At 37.7% G+C, this 23909-nt stretch overlaps 1 protein-coding gene across 1 annotated transcript in view; it reads left to right on the forward strand.

Annotated features, from left to right (window-relative positions):
• The window catches only part of LOC128205006 (dentin sialophosphoprotein-like), a 29502-nt gene that overhangs the window by 1346 nt on the left and 4247 nt on the right, over positions 1–23909 (forward strand). The window contains exon 2 of the mRNA XM_052906401.1: positions 522–608. Coding sequence (XP_052762361.1) covers positions 522–608 — 87 coding nt within the window. The remainder of the gene's footprint in view (positions 1–521; positions 609–23909) is intronic.

Genomic DNA, 23909 nt, shown 5'->3' on the forward strand with positions numbered 1-23909 from the left:
ACCTCCAGGCACTCTGATCCGCCTCCCCAGGTCAGTTATAGTCACCGGACTCCCAGCTTTAAAAAATTAAAGACAGGTTAATGTACCTCCTGGCACTCTGCGCCGCCACACCAGGTCAGTTATGGTCACCGGACTCCCCGGTTTTACATCTAAAGAGGGGATAATTTACCTCCAGGCACTCTGCTCAGCCTAACCAGGTCAATTATGGTTACTGGACTTCCGGGTCTGCATTTATAGAGGGGATTATTGACCTCCAGGCACTCTGCTCCGCCTCACCAGGTCAGTTATGGTCACCGGACACCCGGCTTTACATCTATGGGGGATTATTGACCTCCAGGCACTCTGCTCCGCCTCACCAGGTCAGTTATGGTCACTGGATTTCCCGGCTTTACATTTATGGGGGATTATTGACCTCAAGCCACTCTGCTCCGCCTTTCCATGTCAGCTATTTTCACCGGACTCTTCGGCTTGACATCTATAGAGGCGATTACTGACCTACTGACACTGCCCAATATTACCAGGTCAGCTCTTCTCACTGGACTCCCCGGCCGGCTTTACATCTATAGAGGCGATTATTGACCTCCAGGCATTCTGGCCAATCTCACCAGGTCAGCTATGGTCACTGTGTTTAGATTTATAATTAAATCGATTGCTGGGTTTGCTACAGTGATACGAATAATTTCAATCAATTGAATACCGCTGACATGTACAGAAGAAGTTTAACATTCAGTATGCAATAACCAGTGTCATGAGAGAGCTTATCATGTACATGCAATCGTTATAAACATAGGAAAAGTTCAAAGCAATTACTGGAGGCGAAACTATTATCACAATAATAATGTAAAGTACCGACATCAGTTTTTTAACTGTTCTTTTACTTCTTTAAAAAAAACAACAAACAGCAGGCGCGGCTCCAGGATTCGACGTTAAAGGGGGCGTAACTAGGGAGCGTAGTCTTATGACTTGTGCCCCTTTCTCAGAAACAAAATTTATTTTGTTTAATTAAAGTATTGGTTGGGGGGGGGGGTGTTGAAGAAAATTTTATCACTTTCTTTTCTGAAATGGTGCCTTCTGGGCGTATTTTATGACATTTCTCCTATATTGAAATACAAGGATAACTTGGACAATTAGATGGTGGGAGGGGGGGGGGGGGGGCACGCACCTGGTGCATCCCACCTGGATCCGCTAGTGAAAATCTATGATAGTGCACAAACCGGACCTTTGTTGTTTTCATATTTTGCTCGGTGAAAAATAGAACATTTGAGACATTGAGTAATGCGGATCAAATTCCGTTCATGAAGATATGTCATTATGTTATCCTGCTTTAAAACAAGTGCAGAATGTGATCATTTCTATGTTATTTTATTTTCAATATCTGCGCCTTTGTATTTGTCTGTTTATTCATTTTCGACAAAAACCTGAAGACACATTTGTAAAATACACTTTTGTCCCTATTTATATTCCTGTTTTCCATTTTAAAGCATGATGTTTAAAATATTTCCAATGTATTGAAGATTTAAATAGTGTGAATCTTCGTAACACAAAAGAAATTTGTTTGATATGTAAAACCTTCCGCATCTATGCATATTTCAGCTGCATGCAAACAATGTACATATGTTTTTTTGTTCATTTCTGTCATTTGTCTATAATTTATTTTAAATATGTTGTACCCTCAAATTATTAATAATAATAATAATAATAATAATAATAATAATAATAATAATTATTATTATTATTATTATTATTATTATTATTATTATTATTATTATTATAATATTGCTTAGACTTGAAGTCAGATTGGGGATATGCATTTGTAAATCACATTAAGTTATTCCTCAAAATTTAATTTATTATTATGGTGTGACTACTGCTACTTCTACTACTACTACCACCGAAATAAAAATCAACACCATCTTCCAATATCACTTCTTCTATCACTACTTATCTGCTACCGCTGCCACTATCGCTAAAAGTTTGCTTGCTATTCCAGTTACACCGCTATTACAATTCCAATGCTGCTTCCACTAGACCTACCTCCACTAAAACCACTACAACCACCACTCTGTAACCACTAACACTACCGACCACCATCACCCCCACCACTTAAATTTGCTACCGCTGAAACTACCCCCACCAACACTACCACTACAACTCTGCTACTGCTGCCACCACCCACACCTAACTACTACTACCTCTCTGCTACCGCAACCATTACCAGAGCAACTATCACTGCCACTACCATCACCACCACTTCAAACTCAGCGACTGCTGCCAATAACACTGCCACTACCACACTGCTACCGCCGCCACTACAACCACCACCACCACCACCACCACCACCACACTGCTACCGTTTCCACCTCAACCACTACCACTATCACTCTGCTACCGCTACCACTACCAACACTTGTACCACTCTGCTACCGCTGACACTATAACAAGTTCTACCAATTTGCTACCGCTGCCACTAGCACCACCCGGCTTACACTTTGCTACCACTACAAATATCACATCACTACCACACTGCTGCCGCTGTCACTACTACCACCATCATCACTACCACACTGCTACTGTTGCCACTACAACCACCACAACTATCACTCTGCTACCATTACAAATACCACCACCAAAACCACTATGCTACCGCTGACACTATAACAACCTCTACCACTTTGCTAGAGCTACCACTAGCACCACCCGGCTGCCACTTTGCTACCGCTTCCAATATCAACATAACAACCACATTGCTACCGCTGCCACTTTCTCCACCACAACCACTTTGCTACTGCTCACACTACCAACACAACTACCACATTGCTACTGCTGCCTCTCCCACCACCACTGTCACTCTGCTACCGCTGCTACTTTCACCACCACTGCCACTCTGCTTCAACTGCCACAACAACCACCACTACAACACTGCTACCGCTGCCAATACCAACACCACGACTACCACTTTATTACCGCTGCCACTACCACTTACCTACCGCGGCCACTACCACCAACACTACCATTCAGCTACCACCGTTGCCAATATCAACACCACTACCACAAAGCTACTGCTGCCCCTACCACCAAAACTGCCACTCTGCTACTGCTGCCACTACCACCACCACTACCACTCAGCTACCACTGCCACTATCAACACCACTACCACTCAGCTACCACTGACACTATCAACACCAATACCACTCTGCTACCACTGCCACTATCAACACCACTACCACTCAGCTTCCACTGCCACTATCAACACCAATACCACTCTGCTACCACTGCCACTATCAACACCACTACCACTCAGCTTCCACTGCCACTATCAACACCAATACCACTCTGCTACCACTGCCACTATCAACACCACTACCACTCAGCTTCCACTGCCACTATCAACACCACTACCGCTCTGCTACCACTGCCACTATCACCACCACTACCACTCAGCTTCCACTGCCACTACCACCACCACTACCACTCTGCTACCACTGCCACTATCAACACCACCACCATTCTGCTACCACTGCCACTATCAACACCACTACCACTCAGCTACCACTGCCACTATCAACACCACCACCACTCTGCTACCACTGCCACTATCAACACCACTACCACTCTGCTACCACTGACACTATCAACACCACTACCACTCATCTACCATTGCCACTATCAACACCACTACCACTCTGCTACCACTGACACTATCAACACCACTACCACTCTGCTACCACTGCCACTATCAACACCACTACCACTCTGCTACCACTGACACTATCAACACCACTGCCACTCAGCTACCACCGCCACTATCAACACCAATACCACTCTGCTACCACTGACACTATCAACACCACTACCACTCTACTACCACTGCCACTATCAACACCACTACCACTCTGCTACCACTGACACTATCAACACCACTGCCACTCTGCTACTGCTGCCACTATCACCACCACTACCACTCAGCTACCACCGCCACAATCAACACCAATACCACTCCGCTTCCACTGCCACTACCAACACCCCTACCACTCTGCTACCACCACCACCACTATCACCGCCACTACCACTCCGCTTCCACTGCCACTATCAACACTCCTACCACTCTGCTACCACCGCCACCACTATCACCACCACTACCACCATTTTTCAACATTAATAATTAACCATTGCAACATTTCAATATATTTTATCAGGACAGTCGTTGAAAAAATGATCGGCGTCAAAATAATTCCAGTAAGGGAGTCATTTATTACCGAATATTTGATTAAATTAAACGCCATATTAATTTATGAAAACATACTGCACGTCGTAGAAAACACTAAGTTGTCTCTTGAAATAACCAGCGACATCCGCAATCTTACAGGCTAGTTCCTTTACCGACAACGCCGAGCCCAATCTCCAACCTTCAACTTCATACACCGGTTTTTAATCACGAATGTTATTTGCATTAGAGTCACCGACATAGGTTTAACAGAAAGCATCTCTGTTTCAGTGGAAAACTGTTGTTTCTTTCCGACTATAATACCAATGTGACCTCGGGTTGAGACCATCAATATGTTGGTTGGGGAGCGTGGGTGGAACTTACAATTCTAGTGCGTTATCAATCGACCACGGAGTCATGTGAAATTTTAACTATTAAAATAAGAAATACTAGCCTTCAAAATACAAGAGTTTTAAAATATAAACTCACCAATTTTTTTGTACATTGGCAAATGTTTTGGAATTCAGTCGCTCTGTCCGCCTGTATGGAGGAAGAGTAGTGCGTGGCTATCTTTCAGAAAATCATTATAAATGGGGACATTACGTCTAAATTAGTTCGTTTTGCAGATGGTTCTAGATAACCCCTTTCGACTTAGCTTCATCTTTAGTTATTTATCTTTCTTGTTTTATCTACCGGGTATGCATAAAACAAACAAGTCTACTTTGTGATGCACTTATTCATGCTTGTACGAGTAATTTAAGTCCCACAATAGGCTTTGTTCATCTGACAATTGATAAAAAGAATATCACACAGCAACAATGTTTCAGTTTAGGGAGAAAAACTGATAATATTCAATTCACCAAAGAGTAATATTTAAGACTTTACAAGCATTTATCACTTTAGCTACATTAAAAAAAAATAACAAAGCACTATATCTTTAGAAAATTTAGAGAAAGAAATATTCAAAATATGATATAAGTTTAATCACATCAACAGTTTTCTTTTTTTCTGACTAGTCAAGGCTCTTGACTTAGAAAACCTCCATACCATTTCAGCTTATGGCATACGTTTCGTAAGAAGTTAATATTTACTATTCCAAATATGAGTAATTTGCATTTGGGTGTTTGTTAATATCGGTCCCAATAAATCTCAGATTGGTGCAGCTAATCGGATTTCGTGATATAAATAACCAACATATACAATTAAAACATTTGATGAAGAATGATAATAGGTTTTACTTAGTTTGATATTGAACTCAAACTTCAGTTTTCAATGAGGGTTAACTTTTCAATTGTTAACTAGAGAACCCTATAGAAAGACAAAAATAAACGACTTTCAGAAGCAAAAAAAATACCAAAGAAATGCCCCCCGAAATTAGAAAAAAAATGTCAGAATAAAAAAAAATGTAAGATGGCGATATGCATAAACAGGTAGAACAAAAACTAAGGTAGGTCGGGAAACCAGAAAGAAACACTCATTTGTTACTCCTAGCCATAGTAGGTTCTGACTCTTGTGTCCCTATAAAGGATAATCGGTAAAGTATTACCTACACAGCTTGTCCCTGTAGTTTCAATTTCCTGAAAGAAATTATACTGGCCCTATGGTTAATTTTAGCACCGAAAACAATAAACGGTTGGTCGGTTTGACGGTGGGGCGGTCTGTTGGAAAACGTTTGAAGAGCGACCGTTCCACTCATTTTTAGAGATATTACTCTGATACTTGGTACCCATTGCCATGGTGATAAGTAGTTGTGTCTGGCGTTTTATGACTTACGACCATCTCGTTTTAGAAATTAACACATGTTGGGAAAAAGTTAATTTGTGGAGCGAACTTCTGCCACATTTAGAAATATGATTCACCTGTATGACTTGTATGCTGTCGATGACACTAATACAACAAAGTCAAACAAGTGATACAAGTCATTCAAGTCCGACATATGATATAATTCATAAAAGTGATAAAATCATCTAATGTAAACTAGCCATACAGGTGATACAAAGCCATACAAGTGATACAAGTGATACAAGTGATACAGGTGATACAAGTCATACAAGTCATACAAGTCATACAAGTGATACAAGTCATACAAGTGATACAAGTAATACAAGTGATACAAGTCATACAAGTGATACAGGTGATACAAATGATACAAGTGATACAAGCCATACAAGTGATACAAGTGATACAAGTGATACAAGTCATACAAGTGATACAAGTCATACATGTGATACAGGTGATACAAGTGGTACAAGTGACACAGGTGATACAAGTCATACAAGTGATACAGGTGATACAAGTGATACAAGCCATACAGGTGATACAGGTGATACAAGTGATACAGGTGATACAAGTCATACAAGTGATACAGGTGATACAAGTGATACAAGCCATACAGGTGATACAAGTGATACAAGTGATACAGGTGATACAAGTCATACAAGTGATACAAGTGATACAAGTGATACAAGTGATACAAGTGATACAGGTGATACAAGCCCTACAGGTGATACAAGTGATACAAGTGATACAAGTGATAAAAGCCATACAAGTGATACAAGTGATACAGGTTATACAAGTGATACAAGTAAAACAAGTGATACAAGTGATACAAGTGATACAAGTCATACAAGTCATACAAGTAATACAAGTGATACAAGTCATACAAGTGATACAAGTGATACAAGTGATACAGGTGATACAAATGATACAAGTGATACAAGCCATACAAGTGATACAAGTGATACAAGTGATACAAGTCATACAAGTGATACAAGTCATACAAGTGATACAGGTGATACAAGTGAAACAAGTGATACAAGTGATACAGGTGATACAAGTCATACAAGTGATACAGGTGATACAAGTGATACAAGCCATACAGGTGATACAGGTGATACAAGTGATACAGGTGATACAAATCATACAAGTGATACAGGCGATACAAGTGATACAAGCCATACAGGTGATACAAGTCATATAAGTGATACAGGTGATACAAGTGATACAAGTGATACAAGTAATACAAGTGATACAAGTGATACAGGTGATACAAGACATACAAGTGATACAAGTGATACAAGTGATACAAGTGATACAAGCCATACAGGTGATACAAGTGATACAAGTGATACAGGTGATACAAGTCATACAAGTGATACAGGTGATACAAGTGATACAAGCCATACAGGTGATACAAGTCATACAAGTGATACAGGTGATACAAGTGATACAAGTGATACAAGTAATACAAGTGATACAAGTCATACAAGTGATACAAGTCATACAAGTGATACAAGTCATACAAGTGATACAAGTAATACAAGTGATACAAGTCATACAAGTGATACAAGTAATACAAGTGATAAAAGTAATACAAGTGATACAAGTCATACAAGTGATACAAGTCATACAAGTGATACAAGTGATACAAGTCATACAAGTGATACAAGTCATACAAGTGATACAAGTCATACAGGTGATAAAGGTGATACACGAGATACAGGTGATACAAGTGATACAAGTGATACAGGTGATACAAGTGATACAAGTGATACAAGTGATACAAGTCAAACAAGTCATACAAGTCATACAAGTGATACAGGTGATACAATGATACAAGTGATACAGGTGATACAGGTGATACAAGTCATACAAGTCATACAAGTGATACAGGTCATACAAGACATACAAGTCATACAAGTCATACAAGTCATACAAGTGATACAAGTCATACAAGTCATACAAGTCATACAAGTGATACAGGTGATACAAGTGATACAGGTGATACAAGTGATACAAGTGATACAAGTGATACAAGTGATACAAGTCAAACAAGTGATACAAGTCATGCAAGTCATACAAGCCATACAAGTGATACAAGTGATACAAGTGATACAGGTGATACAAATGATACAAGCCATACAGGTGATACCAGTCATACAAGTCATACAAGTCATACAAGCCATACAAGTGATACAAGTCATACAAGTGATACAAGTCATACAAGTCATACAGGTGATACAAGTCATACAAGTCATACAAGTCATACAAGTCATACACGTGATACAGGTGATACAAGTGATACAGGTGATACAAGTGATACAAGTGATACAAATTATACAAGTCATACAAGTCATACAAGTGATACAGGTGATACAAGTCATACAAGTCATACAAGTGATACAAGTGATACAAGTCATACAAGTCATACAAGTGATACAAGTGATACAAGTCATACAAGTCATACAAGTGATACAAGTCATACAAGTCATACAAGTGATACAGGTGATACAATGATACAAGTGATACAGGTGATACAGGTGATACAAGTCATACAAGTCATACAAGTCATACAAGTGATACAGGTCATACAAGACATACAAGTCATACAAGTCATACAAGTCATACAAGTGATACAAGTCATACAAGTCATACAAGTCATACAAGTGATACAGGTGATACAAGTGATACAGGTGATACAAATGATACAAGTGATACAAGTGATACAAGTGATACAAGTCAAACAAGTGATACAAGTCATGCAAATCATACAAGCCATACAAGTGATACAAGTGATACAAGTGATACAGGTGATACAAATGATACAAGCCATACAGGTGATACCAGTCATACAAGTCATACAAGTCATACAAGCCATACAAGTGATACAAGTCATACAAGTGATACAAGTCATACAAGTGATACAAGTGATACAAGTGATACAAGTCAAACAAGTGATATAAGTCATACAAGTCATACAAGCCATACAAGTGATACAAGTGATACAAGTGATATAGGTGATACAAGTGATACAAGTGATACAGGTGATAAAAGTGATACAGGTGATACAAGTGATACAGGTGATACAAGTCATAAAAGCCATACAAGTGATACAAGTGATACAGGTTTTACAAGTGATACAAGTGATACAAGTCATACAAGTGATACAGGTCAAACAAGTCATACAAGCCATACAAGTGATACAAGTCACACAAGTGATACAAGTCATACAAGTCATACAAGTGATACAGGTCATACAAGACATACAAGTCATACAAGTCATACAAGTCATACAAGTCATACAAGTCATACAAGTCATACAAGTCATACAAGTGATACAGGTGATACAAGTGATACAGGTGATACAAGTGATACAAGTGATACAAGTGATACAAGTGATACAAGTCAAACAAGTGATACAAGTCATGCAAGTCATACAAGCCATACAAGTGATACAAGTGATACAAGTGATACAGGTGATACAAATGATACAAGCCATACAGGTGATACCAGTCATACAAGTCATACAAGTCATACAAGCCATACAAGTGATACAAGTCATACAAGTGATACAAGTGATACAAGTGATACAGGTGATACAAGTCATACAAGTCATACAAGTCATACAAGTGATACAGGTGATACAAGTGATACAGCTGATACAAGTGATACAAGTGATACAAGTGATACAAGTCAAACAAGTGATACAAGTCATACAAGTGATACAAGCCATACAAGTGATACAAGTGATACAAGTGATACAGGTGATACAAGTGATACAAGTGATACAAGTGATACAGGTGATACAAGTGATACAGGTGATACAAGTGATACAAGTGATACAAATGATACAAGTCATACAAGTCATACAAGTGATACAGGTGATACAAGTCATACAAGTCATACAAGTGATACAAGTGACACAAGTCATACAAGTTATACAAGTCATACAAGTCATACAAGTGATACAAGTCATACAAGTGATACAAGTCATACAAGTCATACAAGCCATACAAGTGATACAAGTGATACAAGTCATACAAGTGATACAAGTGATACAAGTGATACAAGTCATACAAGTGATACAAGTCATACATGTGATACAGGTGATACAAGTGGTACAAGTGACACAGGTGATACAAGTCATACAAGTGATACAGGTGATACAAGTGATACAAGCCATACAGGTGATACAGGTGATACAAGTGATACAGGTGATACAAGTCATACAAGTGATACAGGTGATACAAGTGATACAAGCCATACAGGTGATACAAGTGATACAAGTGATACAGGTGATACAAGTCATACAAGTGATACAAGTGATACAAGCGATACAAGTGATACAAGTGATACAGGTGATACAAGCCCTACAGGTGATACAAGTGATACAAGTGATACAAGTGATACAAGTGATAAAAGCCATACAAGTGATACAAGTGATACAGGTTATACAAGTGATACAAGTAAAAGAAGTGATACAAGTGATACAAGTGATACAAGTGATACAAGTCATACAAGTCATACAAGTCATACAAGTCATACAAGCCATACAAGTGATACAAGTGATACAGGTGATACAAGTGAAACAAGTGATACAAGTGATACAGGTGATACAAGTGATACAAGCCATACAGGTGATACAGGTGATACAAGTGATACAGGTGATACAAGTCATACAAGTGATACAGGCGATACAAGTGATACAAGCCATACAGGTGATGCAAGTCATATAAGTGATACAGGTGATACAAGTGATACAAGTGATACAAGTAATACAAGTGATACAAGTGATACAGGTGATACAAGTCATACAAGTGATACAAGTGATACAAGTGATACAAGCCATACAGGTGATACAAGTGATACAAGTGATACAGGTGATACAAGTCATACAAGTGATACAGGTGATACAAGTGATACAAGCCATACAGGTGATACAAGTCATACAAGTGATACAGGTGATACAAGTGATACAAGTGATACAAGTAATACAAGTGATACAAGTCATACAATTGATACAAGTCATACAAGTGATACAAGTCATACAAGTGATACAAGTAATACAAGTGATACAAGTCATACAAGTGATACAAGTCATACAAGTGATAAAGGTCATACAAGTGATACAAGTCATACAAGTGATACAAGTCATACAAGTGATACAAGCCATACAAGTGATACAGGTTATACAAGTGATACAAGTAATACAAGTGATACAGGTTATACAAGTGATAAAAGTAATACAAGTGATACAAGTCATACAAGTGATACAAGTCATACAAGTGATACAAGTGATACAAGTCATACAAGTGATACAAGTCATACAAGTGATACAAGTCATACAGGTGATAAAGGTGATACACGGGATACAGGTGATACAAGTGATACAAGTGATACAGGTGATACAAGTGATACAAGTGATACAAGTGATACAAGTCAAACAAGTCATACAAGTCATACAAGTGATACAGGTGATACAATGATACAAGTGATACAGGTGATACAGGTGATACAAGTCATACAAGTCATACAAGTGATACAGGTCATACAAGACATACAAGTCATACAAGTCATACAAGTCATACAAGTGATACAAGTCATACAAGTCATACAAGTCATACAAGTCATACAAGTGATACAGGTGATACAAGTGATACAGGTGATACAAGTGATACAAGTGATACAAGTGATACAAGTCAAACAAGTGATACAAGTCATGCAAGTCATACAAGCCATACAAGTGATACAAGTGATACAAGTGATACAGGTGATACAAATGATACAAGCCATACAGGTGATACCAGTCATACAAGTCATACAAGTCATACAAGCCATACAATTGATACAAGTCATACAAGTGATACAAGTCATACAAGTGATACAGGTGATACAAGTCATACAAGTCATACAAGTCATACAAGTCATACACGTGATACAGGTGATACAAGTGATACAGGTGATACAAGTGATACAAGTGATACAAATTATACAAGTCATACAAGTCATACAAGTGATACAGGTGATACAAGTCATACAAGTCATACAAGTGATACAAGTGATACAAGTCATAAAAGTGATACAAGTGATACAAGTCATACAAGTCATACAAGTGATACAAGTCATACAAGTCATACAAGTGATACAGGTGATACAATGATACAAGTGATACAGGTGATACAGGTGATACAAGTCATACAAGTCATACAAGTCATACAAGTGATACAGGTCATACAAGACATACAAGTCATACAAGTCATACAAGTCATACAAGTGATACAAGTCATACAAGTCATACAAGTCATACAAGTGATACAGGTGATACAAGTGATACAGGTGATACAAATGATACAAGTGATACAAGTGATACAAGTGATACAAGTCAAACAAGTAATACAAGTCATGCAAGTCATACAAGCCATACAAGTGATACAAGTGATACAAGTGATACAGGTGATACAAATGATACAAGCCATACAGGTGATACCAGTCATACAAGTCATACAAGTCATACAAGCCATACAAGTGATACAAGTCATACAAGTGATACAAGTCATACAAGTGATACAAGTGATACAAGTGATACAAGTCAAACAAGTGATATAAGTCATACAAGTCATACAAGCCATACAAGTGATACAAGTGATACAAGTGATATAGGTGATACAAGTGATACAAGTGATACAAGTGATACAGGTGATAAAAGTGATACAGGTGATACAAGTGATACAGGTGATACAAGTGATACAAGTGATACAAGTCAAACAAGTGATACAAGTCATACAAGTCATAAATGCCATACAAGTGATACAAGTGATACAGGTTTTACAAGTGATACAAGTGATACAAGTCATACAAGTGATACAGGTCAAACAAGTCATACAAGCCATACAAGTGATACAAGTCACACAAGTGATACAAGTCATACAAGTCATACAAGTGATACAGGTCATACAAGACATACAAGTCATACAAGTCATACAAGTCATACAAGTGATACAAGTCATACAAGTCATACAAGTCATACAAGTCAAACAAGTGATACAGGTGATACAAGTGATACAGGTGATACAAGTGATACAAGTGATACAAGTCAAACAAGTGATACAAGTCATGCAAGTCATACAAGCCATACAAGTGATACAAGTGATAAAAGTGATACAGGTGATACAAATGATACAAGCCATACAGGTGATACCAGTCATACAAGTCATACAAGTCATACAAGCCATACAAGTGATACAAGTCATACAAGTGATACAAGTGATACAAGTGATACAGGTGATACAAGTCATACAAGTCATACAAGTCATACAAGTGATACAGGTGATAAAAGTGATACAGGTGATACAAGTGATACAAGTGATACAAGTGATACAAGTCAAACAAGTGATACAAGTCATACAAGTCATACAAGCCATACAAGTGATACAAGTGATACAAGTGATACAGGTGATACAAGTGATACAAGTGATACAAGTGATACAAGTGATACAGGTGATACAAGTGATACAGGTGATACAAGTGATACAAGTGATACAAATGATACAAGTCATACAAGTCATACAAGTGATACAGGTGATACAAGTCATACAAGTCATACAAGTGATACAAGTGACACAAGTCATACAAGTCTTACAAGTCATACAAGTCATACAAGTGATACAAGTCATACAAGTGATACAAGTCATACAAGTCATACAAGCCATACAAGTGATACAAGTGATACAAGTCATACACGTGATACAAGTGATACAAGTGATACTAGTCATACAAGTGATACAAGTGATACAAGTGATACAAGTCATACAAGTCACACATGTGATACAAGTCATACAAGTCATACAAGTGATACAAGTCATACAAGTCATACAAGTCATACAAGCCATACAAGTGATAATAGTGATACAGGTTTTACAAGTGATACAAGTGATACAAGTGATACAAGTCAAACAAGTGATATAAGTCAAACAAGTGATAATAGTGATACAGGTTATACAAGTCATACAAGTGATACAGGTCAAACCAGTCATACAAGTCATACAAGTGATACAAGTCAAACAAGTGATACAGGTGATACAAGTCAAACAGGTGATACAAGCCATACAGGTGATACAAGTGATACAATTCATACAAGTGATACAAGTGATACAGGTGATACAAGCCATACAAGTGGTACATGTGATACAAGTGATACAAGTGATACAAGTCATAAAAGTGATACAAGTCATACAAGTGATACAAGTGATATAGGTGATAAAAGCCATACAGGTGATACAAGTGATACAAGTTATACAAGTCATAAAAGTGATAAAAGTCATACAAGTGATACACGTGATACAAGTGATACAAGTGATACAGGTGATAAAAGTGATACAAGTCATACAAGTGATACAGGTGATACAAGTCAAACAAGTGATACAGGTGATACAAGTCAAACAGGTGATACAAGCCATACAGGTGATACAAGTGACACAAGTGATACAGGTGATACAAGTGATACAAGTGATACAAGTGATACAAGTGATACAAGTCATACATGTCATACAAGTGATACAAGTTATACAAGTGATACAAGTCAAACAAGTGACACAATTCATACAAGTGATACAAGTGATACAAGTCAAACAAGTCATACAAGTCATACACGCCATACAAGTCATAAAGGTGAAAAAAATCAAACAAGTGATACAATTCATACAAGAGATACAAGTGATACAAGTCAAACAAGTCATACAAGTCATAAAGGTCATACGAGTCATACAAATCGTACGGGTCATACAAGTGATACAGGTTATACTAGTCATACAGGTCATACAGCTTAAAAACAAGTGATACAAGTCATACAAGTGATACGAGTCATACGAGTCATACAAGCCATACAGGTGATAAAAGCCATACAGGTGATACAAGCCATACAGGTGATACAAGTCAAACAAGTCATACAAGCCATACAGGTGATACAGGTCATACAAGCCATACAGGTGATACAAGCCATACAAGTCATACAGGAGATACAAGTCATACAGGTGATACAAGTCATACAAGTCATACAGGAGATACAAGCCATACAGGTGATACAAGTCATACAAGTCATACAGGAGATGCAAGTCATACAGGTGATACAAGTCATACAAGTCATACAGGTGATAAAAGTCATACAGGTGATACAAGTCATACAGGTGATACAAGCCATACAAGTTATACAGATGATACATGCCATACAAGTCATACAGGTGATACAAAGCCATACAAGTCATACAGGTGATACAGGTGATACAGGTGATACAAAGCCATACAAGTCATACAGGTGATACAAGCCATACAGGTGATACAAGCCATACAAGTGATACAAGTGATACAAGCCATATCAGTCATGCAGGTGATACATGCCATACAAGTCACACAGGTGATACATGCCATACAAATCATACAGGTGATACATACCATACAAGTCATACAGGTGATACATGCCATACAAGTCATACAGGTGATACATGCCATACAAGTCATACAGGTGATACATGCCATACAAGTCATACAGGTGATACATGCCATACAAGTCATACAGGTGATACATGCCATACCAGTCATACAGGTGATACATGCCATAAAAGTCATACAGGTGATACATGCCACACAAGTCATACAGGTGATACATGCCATACAAGCCATACAAGTCATACAGGTGATACAAGTCATACCAGTCACACAGGTGATACAAGTCATACAAGTCACACAGGTGATACATGCCATACAAGTCATACAGGTGATACATGCCATACAAGCCATACAAGTGATACAGGTGATACAAGCCATACAAGTCATACAGATGATACAAAGTCATACAAGTCATACAGGTGATACATGTCATACAAGTCATACAGGTGATACAAGCCATACCAGTCACACAGGTGATACAAGTCATACAAGTCACACAGGTGATACAAGTCATACAAGTTATACAGGTGATACAAGTCATACAGGTCATACAGGTGATACAAGTCATAGAAGTCATACAGGTGATACAAGTCATACAAGTCATACAGGTGATACAAGCCATACAAGTCATACAGGTGATACAAGCCATACAAGTCATACAGGTGATACAAGTCATAAAAGTGATAAAAGTCATACAAGTGATAAAAGTCATACAAGTGATACAAGTGATACAGGTGATAAAAGTGATACAAGTCATACAAGTGATACAGGTGATACAAGTCAAACAAGTGATACAGGTGATACAAGTCAAGCAGGTGATACAAGCCATACAGGTGATACAAGTGACACAAGTGATACAGGTGATACAAGTGATACAAGTGATACAAGTGATACAAGTCATACATGTCATACAAGTGATACAAGTTATACAAGTGATACAAGTCAAACAAGTGACACAATTCATACAAGTGATACAAGTGATACAAGTCAAACAAGTCATACAAGTCATACACGCCATACAAGTCATACAGGTGAAACAAATCAAACAAGTGATACAATTCATACAAGAGATACAAGTGATACAAGTGAAACAAGTCATACAAGTCATACAAGTCAAACAAGTGATACAATTCATACAAGTGATACAAGTTATACAAGTGATACATTTCATACAAGTCAGACAAGTGATACAGGTGATACAAGTCATACAAGTTAAAAAAGTGATACAAGTCGTACAAGTCAAACAAGTCATACAGGTGAAACAAGTGATACAATTCATACAAGTGATACAAGTCATACAAGTGATACAAGCCATACAAGTGATACAAGTCATACAAGTGATACAAGTCAAACAAGTAACACAATTCATACAAGTGATACAAATCAAACAAGTGATACAATTCATACAAGAGATACAAGTGATACAAGTCAAACAAGTCATACAAGTCATACAAGTCAAACAAGTGATACAAGTGATACAAGTGATACAAGTGATACAAGTCACACAAGTGTTACAAGTGATACAAGTGATACAAGTCAAACAGGTCATACAAGTGATACAAGTGATACAAGTTAAAAAAGTGATACAAGTGATAAAAGTCATACAAGTAATACAAGTCAAACAGGTCATACAAGTGATACAGGTGATACAAATGATACAAGTGATACAAGTCATACAGGTTATGCATTGATACAAGTGATCAAAGTCAAACAGGTTATACAAGTGATACAAGTGATACAGGTTATACAAGTGATACAAGTCATACAAGCTAAACAAGTAATACAGGTGATGCAGGTGATACAGGTGATACAAGTCATACTAGTCATACAAGTGATACAAGTCATACAAGTCATACAAGCTAAACAAGTCATACAGGTGATGCAGGTGATACAGGTGATACAAGTCATACTAGTCATACAAGTCATACAAGTGATGCAAGTCATACAAGTCAAACAAGAGGTTCAAGTCATGCAAGTCATACAAGTCAAAAAAGTCATACATGTCATACAAGTCAAACAAGTGATAAAGGTGATACACGGGATACAAGTGCTACAGTACATACAATTCAAACACGTTATAAATCATACAAGTTATACAGGTGAGCAAGTGGTACAAGTGATACATGGCATAAAAGTCATAAAAGTCATACAGGTGCCAAAAGTGGTACAAGTGATCAAAGTGAAACATGTCATACAAGTCATAAAGGTCATACGAGTCATACAAATCGTACGGGTCATACAAGTGATACAGGTTATACTAGTCATACAGGTCATACAGCTTAAAAACAAGTGATACAAGTCATACGAGTCATACAAGCCATACAGGTGATACAAGCCATACAGGTGATACAAGTCAAACAAGTCATACAAGCCATACAGGTGATACAGGTCATACAAGCCATACAGGTGATACAAGCCATACAAGTCATACAGGAGATACAAGTCATACAGGTGATAAAAGTCATACAAGTCATACAGGAGATACAAGCCATACAGGCGATACAAGTCATACAAGTCATACAGGAGATACAAGTCATACAGGTGATACAAGTCATACAAGTCATACAGGTGATACAAGTCATACAGGTGATACAAGTCATACAGGTGATACAAGCCATACAAGTTATACAGATGATACATGCCATACAAGTCATACAGGTGATACAAAGCCATACAAGTCATACAGGTGATACAGGTGATACAAAGCCATACAAGTCATACAGGTGATACAAGCCATACAAGTCATACAGGTGATACATGCCATACAAGTGATACAAGTGATACAAGCCATACCAGTCATACAGGTGATACATGCCATACAAGTCACACAGGTGATACATGCCATACAAGTCATACAGGTGATACATGCCATACAAGTCATACAGGTGATACATGCCATACAAGTCATACAGGTGATACATGCCATACAAGTCATACAGGTGATACATGCCATACAAGTCATACAGGTGATACATGCCATACCAGTCATACAGGTGATACATGCCATACAAGTCATACAGGTGATACATGCCATACAAGTCATACAGGTGATACATGCCATACAAGCCATACAAGTCATACAGGTGATACAAGTCATACCAGTCACACAGGTGATACAAGTCATACAAGTCACACAGGTGATACATGCCATACAAGTCATACAGGTGATACATGCCATACAAGCCATACAAGTGATACAGGTGATACAAGCCATACAAGTCATACAGGTGATACAAAGTCATACAAGTCATACAGGTGATACATGCCATACAAGTCATACAGGTGATACAAGCCATACCAGTCACACAGGTGATACAAGTCATACAAGTCACACAGGTGATATAAGTCATACAAGTTATACAGGTGATACAAGTCATACAGGTCATACAGGTGATACAAGTCATACAAGTCATACAGGTGATACAAGTCATACAAGTCATACAGGTGATACAAGCCATACAAGTCATACAGGTGATACAAGCCATACAAGTCATACAGGTGATACAAGTCATACAAGTCATACAGGTGATACAAGTCATACAAGTCATACAGGTGATACAAGCCATACAAGTCATACAGGTGATACAAGTCATACAAGTCATACAGGTGATACAAGCCATACAAGTCATACAGGTGATACAAGCCATACAAGTCATACAGGTGATACAGGTGATACAAGCCATACAAGTCATACAGGTGATACAAGCCATACAAGTCATACAGGTGATACAGGTGATACAAGCCATACAAGTCATACAGGTGATACAAGCCATACAAGTCATACAGGTGATACAAGTCATACAAGTCATACATGTGATAAAAGTCATACAAGTTAAACAGGTGATACAAGTCATACAAGTTATACAAGTCATACAAGCCATACAGGTGATACAAAGCCATACAAGTCATACAGGTGATACAAGTCATACAGGTTATACAAGTGATATAAGTCATACAAGTGATACAGGTGATACAAGTAATACAGGTGATACAAGTCAAACAAGTTATACAGATGATACAAGTCATACAAGTAATAGAAGTCATACAGGTGATACAAGTCATACAGGTGATACAAGTCATACAAGTGATACAAGTCATACAAGTGATACAAGTCATACAGGTGATACAAGTCATACAAGTGATACAAGTCATACAAGTGATAGAAGTCATACAGATGATACAAGTCATACAGGTGATACAAGTCATACAAGTGATACAAGTCATACAGGTGATACAAGTCATACAAGTTATAGAAGCCATACAGGTGATACAAGCCATACAGGTGATACAAGTCATACAAGTTATAGAAGTCATACAGGTGATACAAGTGATACAAGTGATACTGGTTATACAAGTGATACAAGTGATACTGGTTATACAAGAGATACTGGGTTATACAAGTGATACTGGCGTTACTGGTTATACAAGTGATACTAATGATACTGGTCATACAAGTGATACAAGTGATACTGGTAATACAAGTGATACAAGTGATACTGGTTATACAAGTGACACTGGTTATACAAGTGATAGTAATGATACTGGTCATACAAGTGATACTGGTAATACAAGTGATACAAGTGATACTGGTAATACAAGTGATACAAGTGATACTGGTTATACAAGTGACACTGGTTATACAAGTGATAGTAATGATACTGGTCATACAAGTGATACTGGTAATACAAGTGATACAAGTGATACTGGTAATACAAGTGATACAAGTGATACTGGTTATACAAGTGACACTGGTTATACAAGTGATAGTAATGATACTGGTCATACAAGTGATACAGGTGATACTGGTTATACAAGAGATACTGGTTATACAAGTGATACTGGTGTTACTGGTTATACAAGTGATACAAATGATACTGGTCATACAAGTGATACAAGTGATACTGGTAATACAAGTGATACAAGTGATACTGGTTATACAAGTGATACTGGTTATACAAGTGATACAAGTCATACAGGTGATACAAAGCCATACAAGTCATACAGGTGATACAAAGCCATACAAGTCATACAGGTGATACAGGTGATACAAAGCCATACAAGTCATACAGGTGATACAAGCCATACAAGTCATACAGGTGATACATGCCATACAAGTGATACAAGTGATACAAGCCATACCAGTCATGCAGGTGATACATGCCATACAAGTCACACAGGTGATACATGCCATACAAGTCATACAGGTGATACATGCCATACAAGTCATACAGGTGATACATGCCATACAAGTCATACAGGTGATACATGCCATACAAGTCATACAGGTGATACATGCCATACAAGTCATACAGGTGATACATGCCATACAAGTCATACAGGTGATACATGCCATACCAGTCATACAGGTGATACATGCCATACAAGTCATACAGGTGATACATGCCATACAAGTCATACAGGTGATACATGCCATACAAGCCATACAAGTCATACAGGTGATACAAGTCATACAAGTTATACAGGTGATACAAGTCATACAGGTCATACAGGTGATACAAGTCATACAAGTCATACAGGTGATACAAGTCATACAAGTCATACAGGTGATACAAGCCATACAAGTCATACAGGTGATACAAGCCATACAAGTCATACAGGTGATACAAGTCATAAAAGTGATAAAAGTCATACAAGTGATACACGTGATACAAGTGATACAAGTGATACAGGTGATAAAAGTGATACAAGTCATACAAGTGATACAGGTGATACAAGTCAAACAAGTGATACAGGTGATACAAGTCAAACAGGTGATACAAGCCATACAGGTGATACAAGTGACACAAGTGATACAGGTGATACAAGTGATACAAGTGATACAAGTGATACAAGTGATACAAGTCATACATGTCATACAAGTGATACAAGTTATACAAGTGATACAAGTCAAACAAGTGACACAATTCATACAAGTGATACAAGTGATACAAGTCAAACAAGTCATACAAGTCATACACGCCATACAAGTCATACAGGTGAAACAAATCAAACAAGTGATACAATTCATACAAGAGATACAAGTGATACAAGTCAAACAAGTCATACAAGTCATACAAGTCAAACAAGTGATACAATTCATACAAGTGATACAAGTTATACAAGTGATACATTTCATACAAGTCAGACAAGTGATACAGGTGATACAAGTCATACAAGTTAAAAAAGTGATACAAGTCGTACAAGTCAAACAAGTCATACAGGTGAAACAAGTGATACAATTCATACAAGTGATACAAGTCATACAAGTGATACAAGCCATACAAGTGATACAAGTCATACAAGTGATACAAGTCAAACAAGTAACACAATTCATACAAGTGATACAAATCAAACAAGTGATACAATTCATACAAGAGATACAAGTGATACAAGTCAAACAAGTGATACAAGTCATACAAGTCAAACAAGTGATACAAGTGATACAAGTGATACAAGTCACACAAGTGTTACAAGTGATACAAGTGATACAAGTGATACAAGTCAAACAGGTCATACCAGTAATACAAGTCAAACAGGTCATACAAGTGATACAAGTGATACAAGTTAAAAAAGTGATACAAGTGATAAATGTCATACAAGTAATACAAGTCAAACAGGTCATACAAGTGATACAGGTGATACAAATGATACAAGTGATACAAGTCATACAGGTTATGCATTGATACAAGTGATCAAAGTCAAACAGGTCATACAAGTGATACAAGTGATACAGGTTATACAAGTGATACAAGTCATACAAGCTAAACAAGTAATACAGGTGATGCAGGTGATACAGGTGATACAAGTCATACTAGTCATACAAGTGATACAAGTCACACAAGTCATACAAGCTAAACAAGTCATACAGGTGATGCAGGTGATACAGGTGATACAAGTCATACTAGTCATACAAGTCATAGAAGTGATGCAAGTCATACAAGTCAAACAAGAGGTTCAAGTCATGCAAGTCATACAAGTCAAAAAAGTCATACAAGTCATACAAGTCAAACAAGTGATAAAGGTGATACACGGGATACAAGTGCTACAGTACATACAATTCAAACACGTTATAAATCATACAAGTTATACAGGTGAGCAAGTGGTACAAGTGATACATGGCATAAAAGTCATAAAAGTCATACAGGTGCCAAAAGTGGTACAAGTGATCAAAGTGAAACATGTCATACAAGTCATAAAGGTCATACGAGTCATACAAATCGTACGGGTCATACAAGTGATACAGGTTATACTAGTCATACAGGTCATACAGCTTAAAAACAAGTAATACAAGTCATACGAGTCATACAAGCCATACAGGTGATACAAGCCATACAGGTGATACAAGTCAAACAAGTCATACAAGCCATACAGGTGATACAGGTCATACAAGCCATACAGGTGATACAAGCCATACAAGTCATACAGGAGATACAAGTCATACAGGTGATACAAGTCATACAAGTCATACAGGAGATACAAGCCATACAGGCGATACAAGTCATACAAGTCATACAGGAGATACAAGTCATACAGGTGATACAAGTCATACAAGTCATACAGGTGATACAAGTCATACAAGTGATACAAGCCATACAAGTTATACAGATGATACATGCCATACAAGTCATACAGGTGATACAAAGCCATACAAGTCATACAGGTGATACAGGTGATACAAAGCCATACAAGTCATACAGGTGATACAAGCCATACAGGTCATACTGGTGATACATGCCATACAAGTGATACAAGTGATACAAGCCATACCAGTCATACAGGTAATACATGCCATACAAGTCACACAGGTGATACATGCCATACAAGTCATACAAGTGATACATGCCATACAAGTCATACAGGTGATACATGCCATACAAGTCATACAGGTGATACATGCCATACAAGTCATACAGGTGATACATGCCATACAAGTCATACAGGTGATACATGCCATACAAGTCATACAGGTGATACATGCCATACCAGTCATACAGGTGATACATGCCATACAAGTCATACAGGTGATACATGCCATACAAGTCATACAGGTGATACATGCCATACAAGCCATACAAGTCATAAAGGTGATACAAGTCATACCAGTCACACAGGTGATACAAGTCATACAAGTCACACAGGTGATACATGCCATACAAGTCATACAGGTGATACATGCCATACAAGCCATACAAGTGATACAGGTGATACAAGCCATACAAGTCATACAGGTGATACAAAGTCATACAAGTCATACAGGTGATACATGCCATACAAGTCATACAGGTGATACAAGCCATACCAGTCACACAGGTGATACAAGTCATACAAGTCACACAGGTGATACAAGTCATACAAGTTATACAGGTGATACAAGTCATACAGGTCATACAGGTGATACAAGTCATACAAGTCATACAGGTGATACAAGTCATACAAGTCATACAGGTGATACAAGCCATACAAGTCATACAGGTGATACAAGCCA

Source organism: Mya arenaria, chromosome 10 (genome assembly GCF_026914265.1).
Source record: "Mya arenaria isolate MELC-2E11 chromosome 10, ASM2691426v1".
Lineage (NCBI taxonomy): Eukaryota > Metazoa > Mollusca > Bivalvia > Myida > Myidae > Mya > Mya arenaria.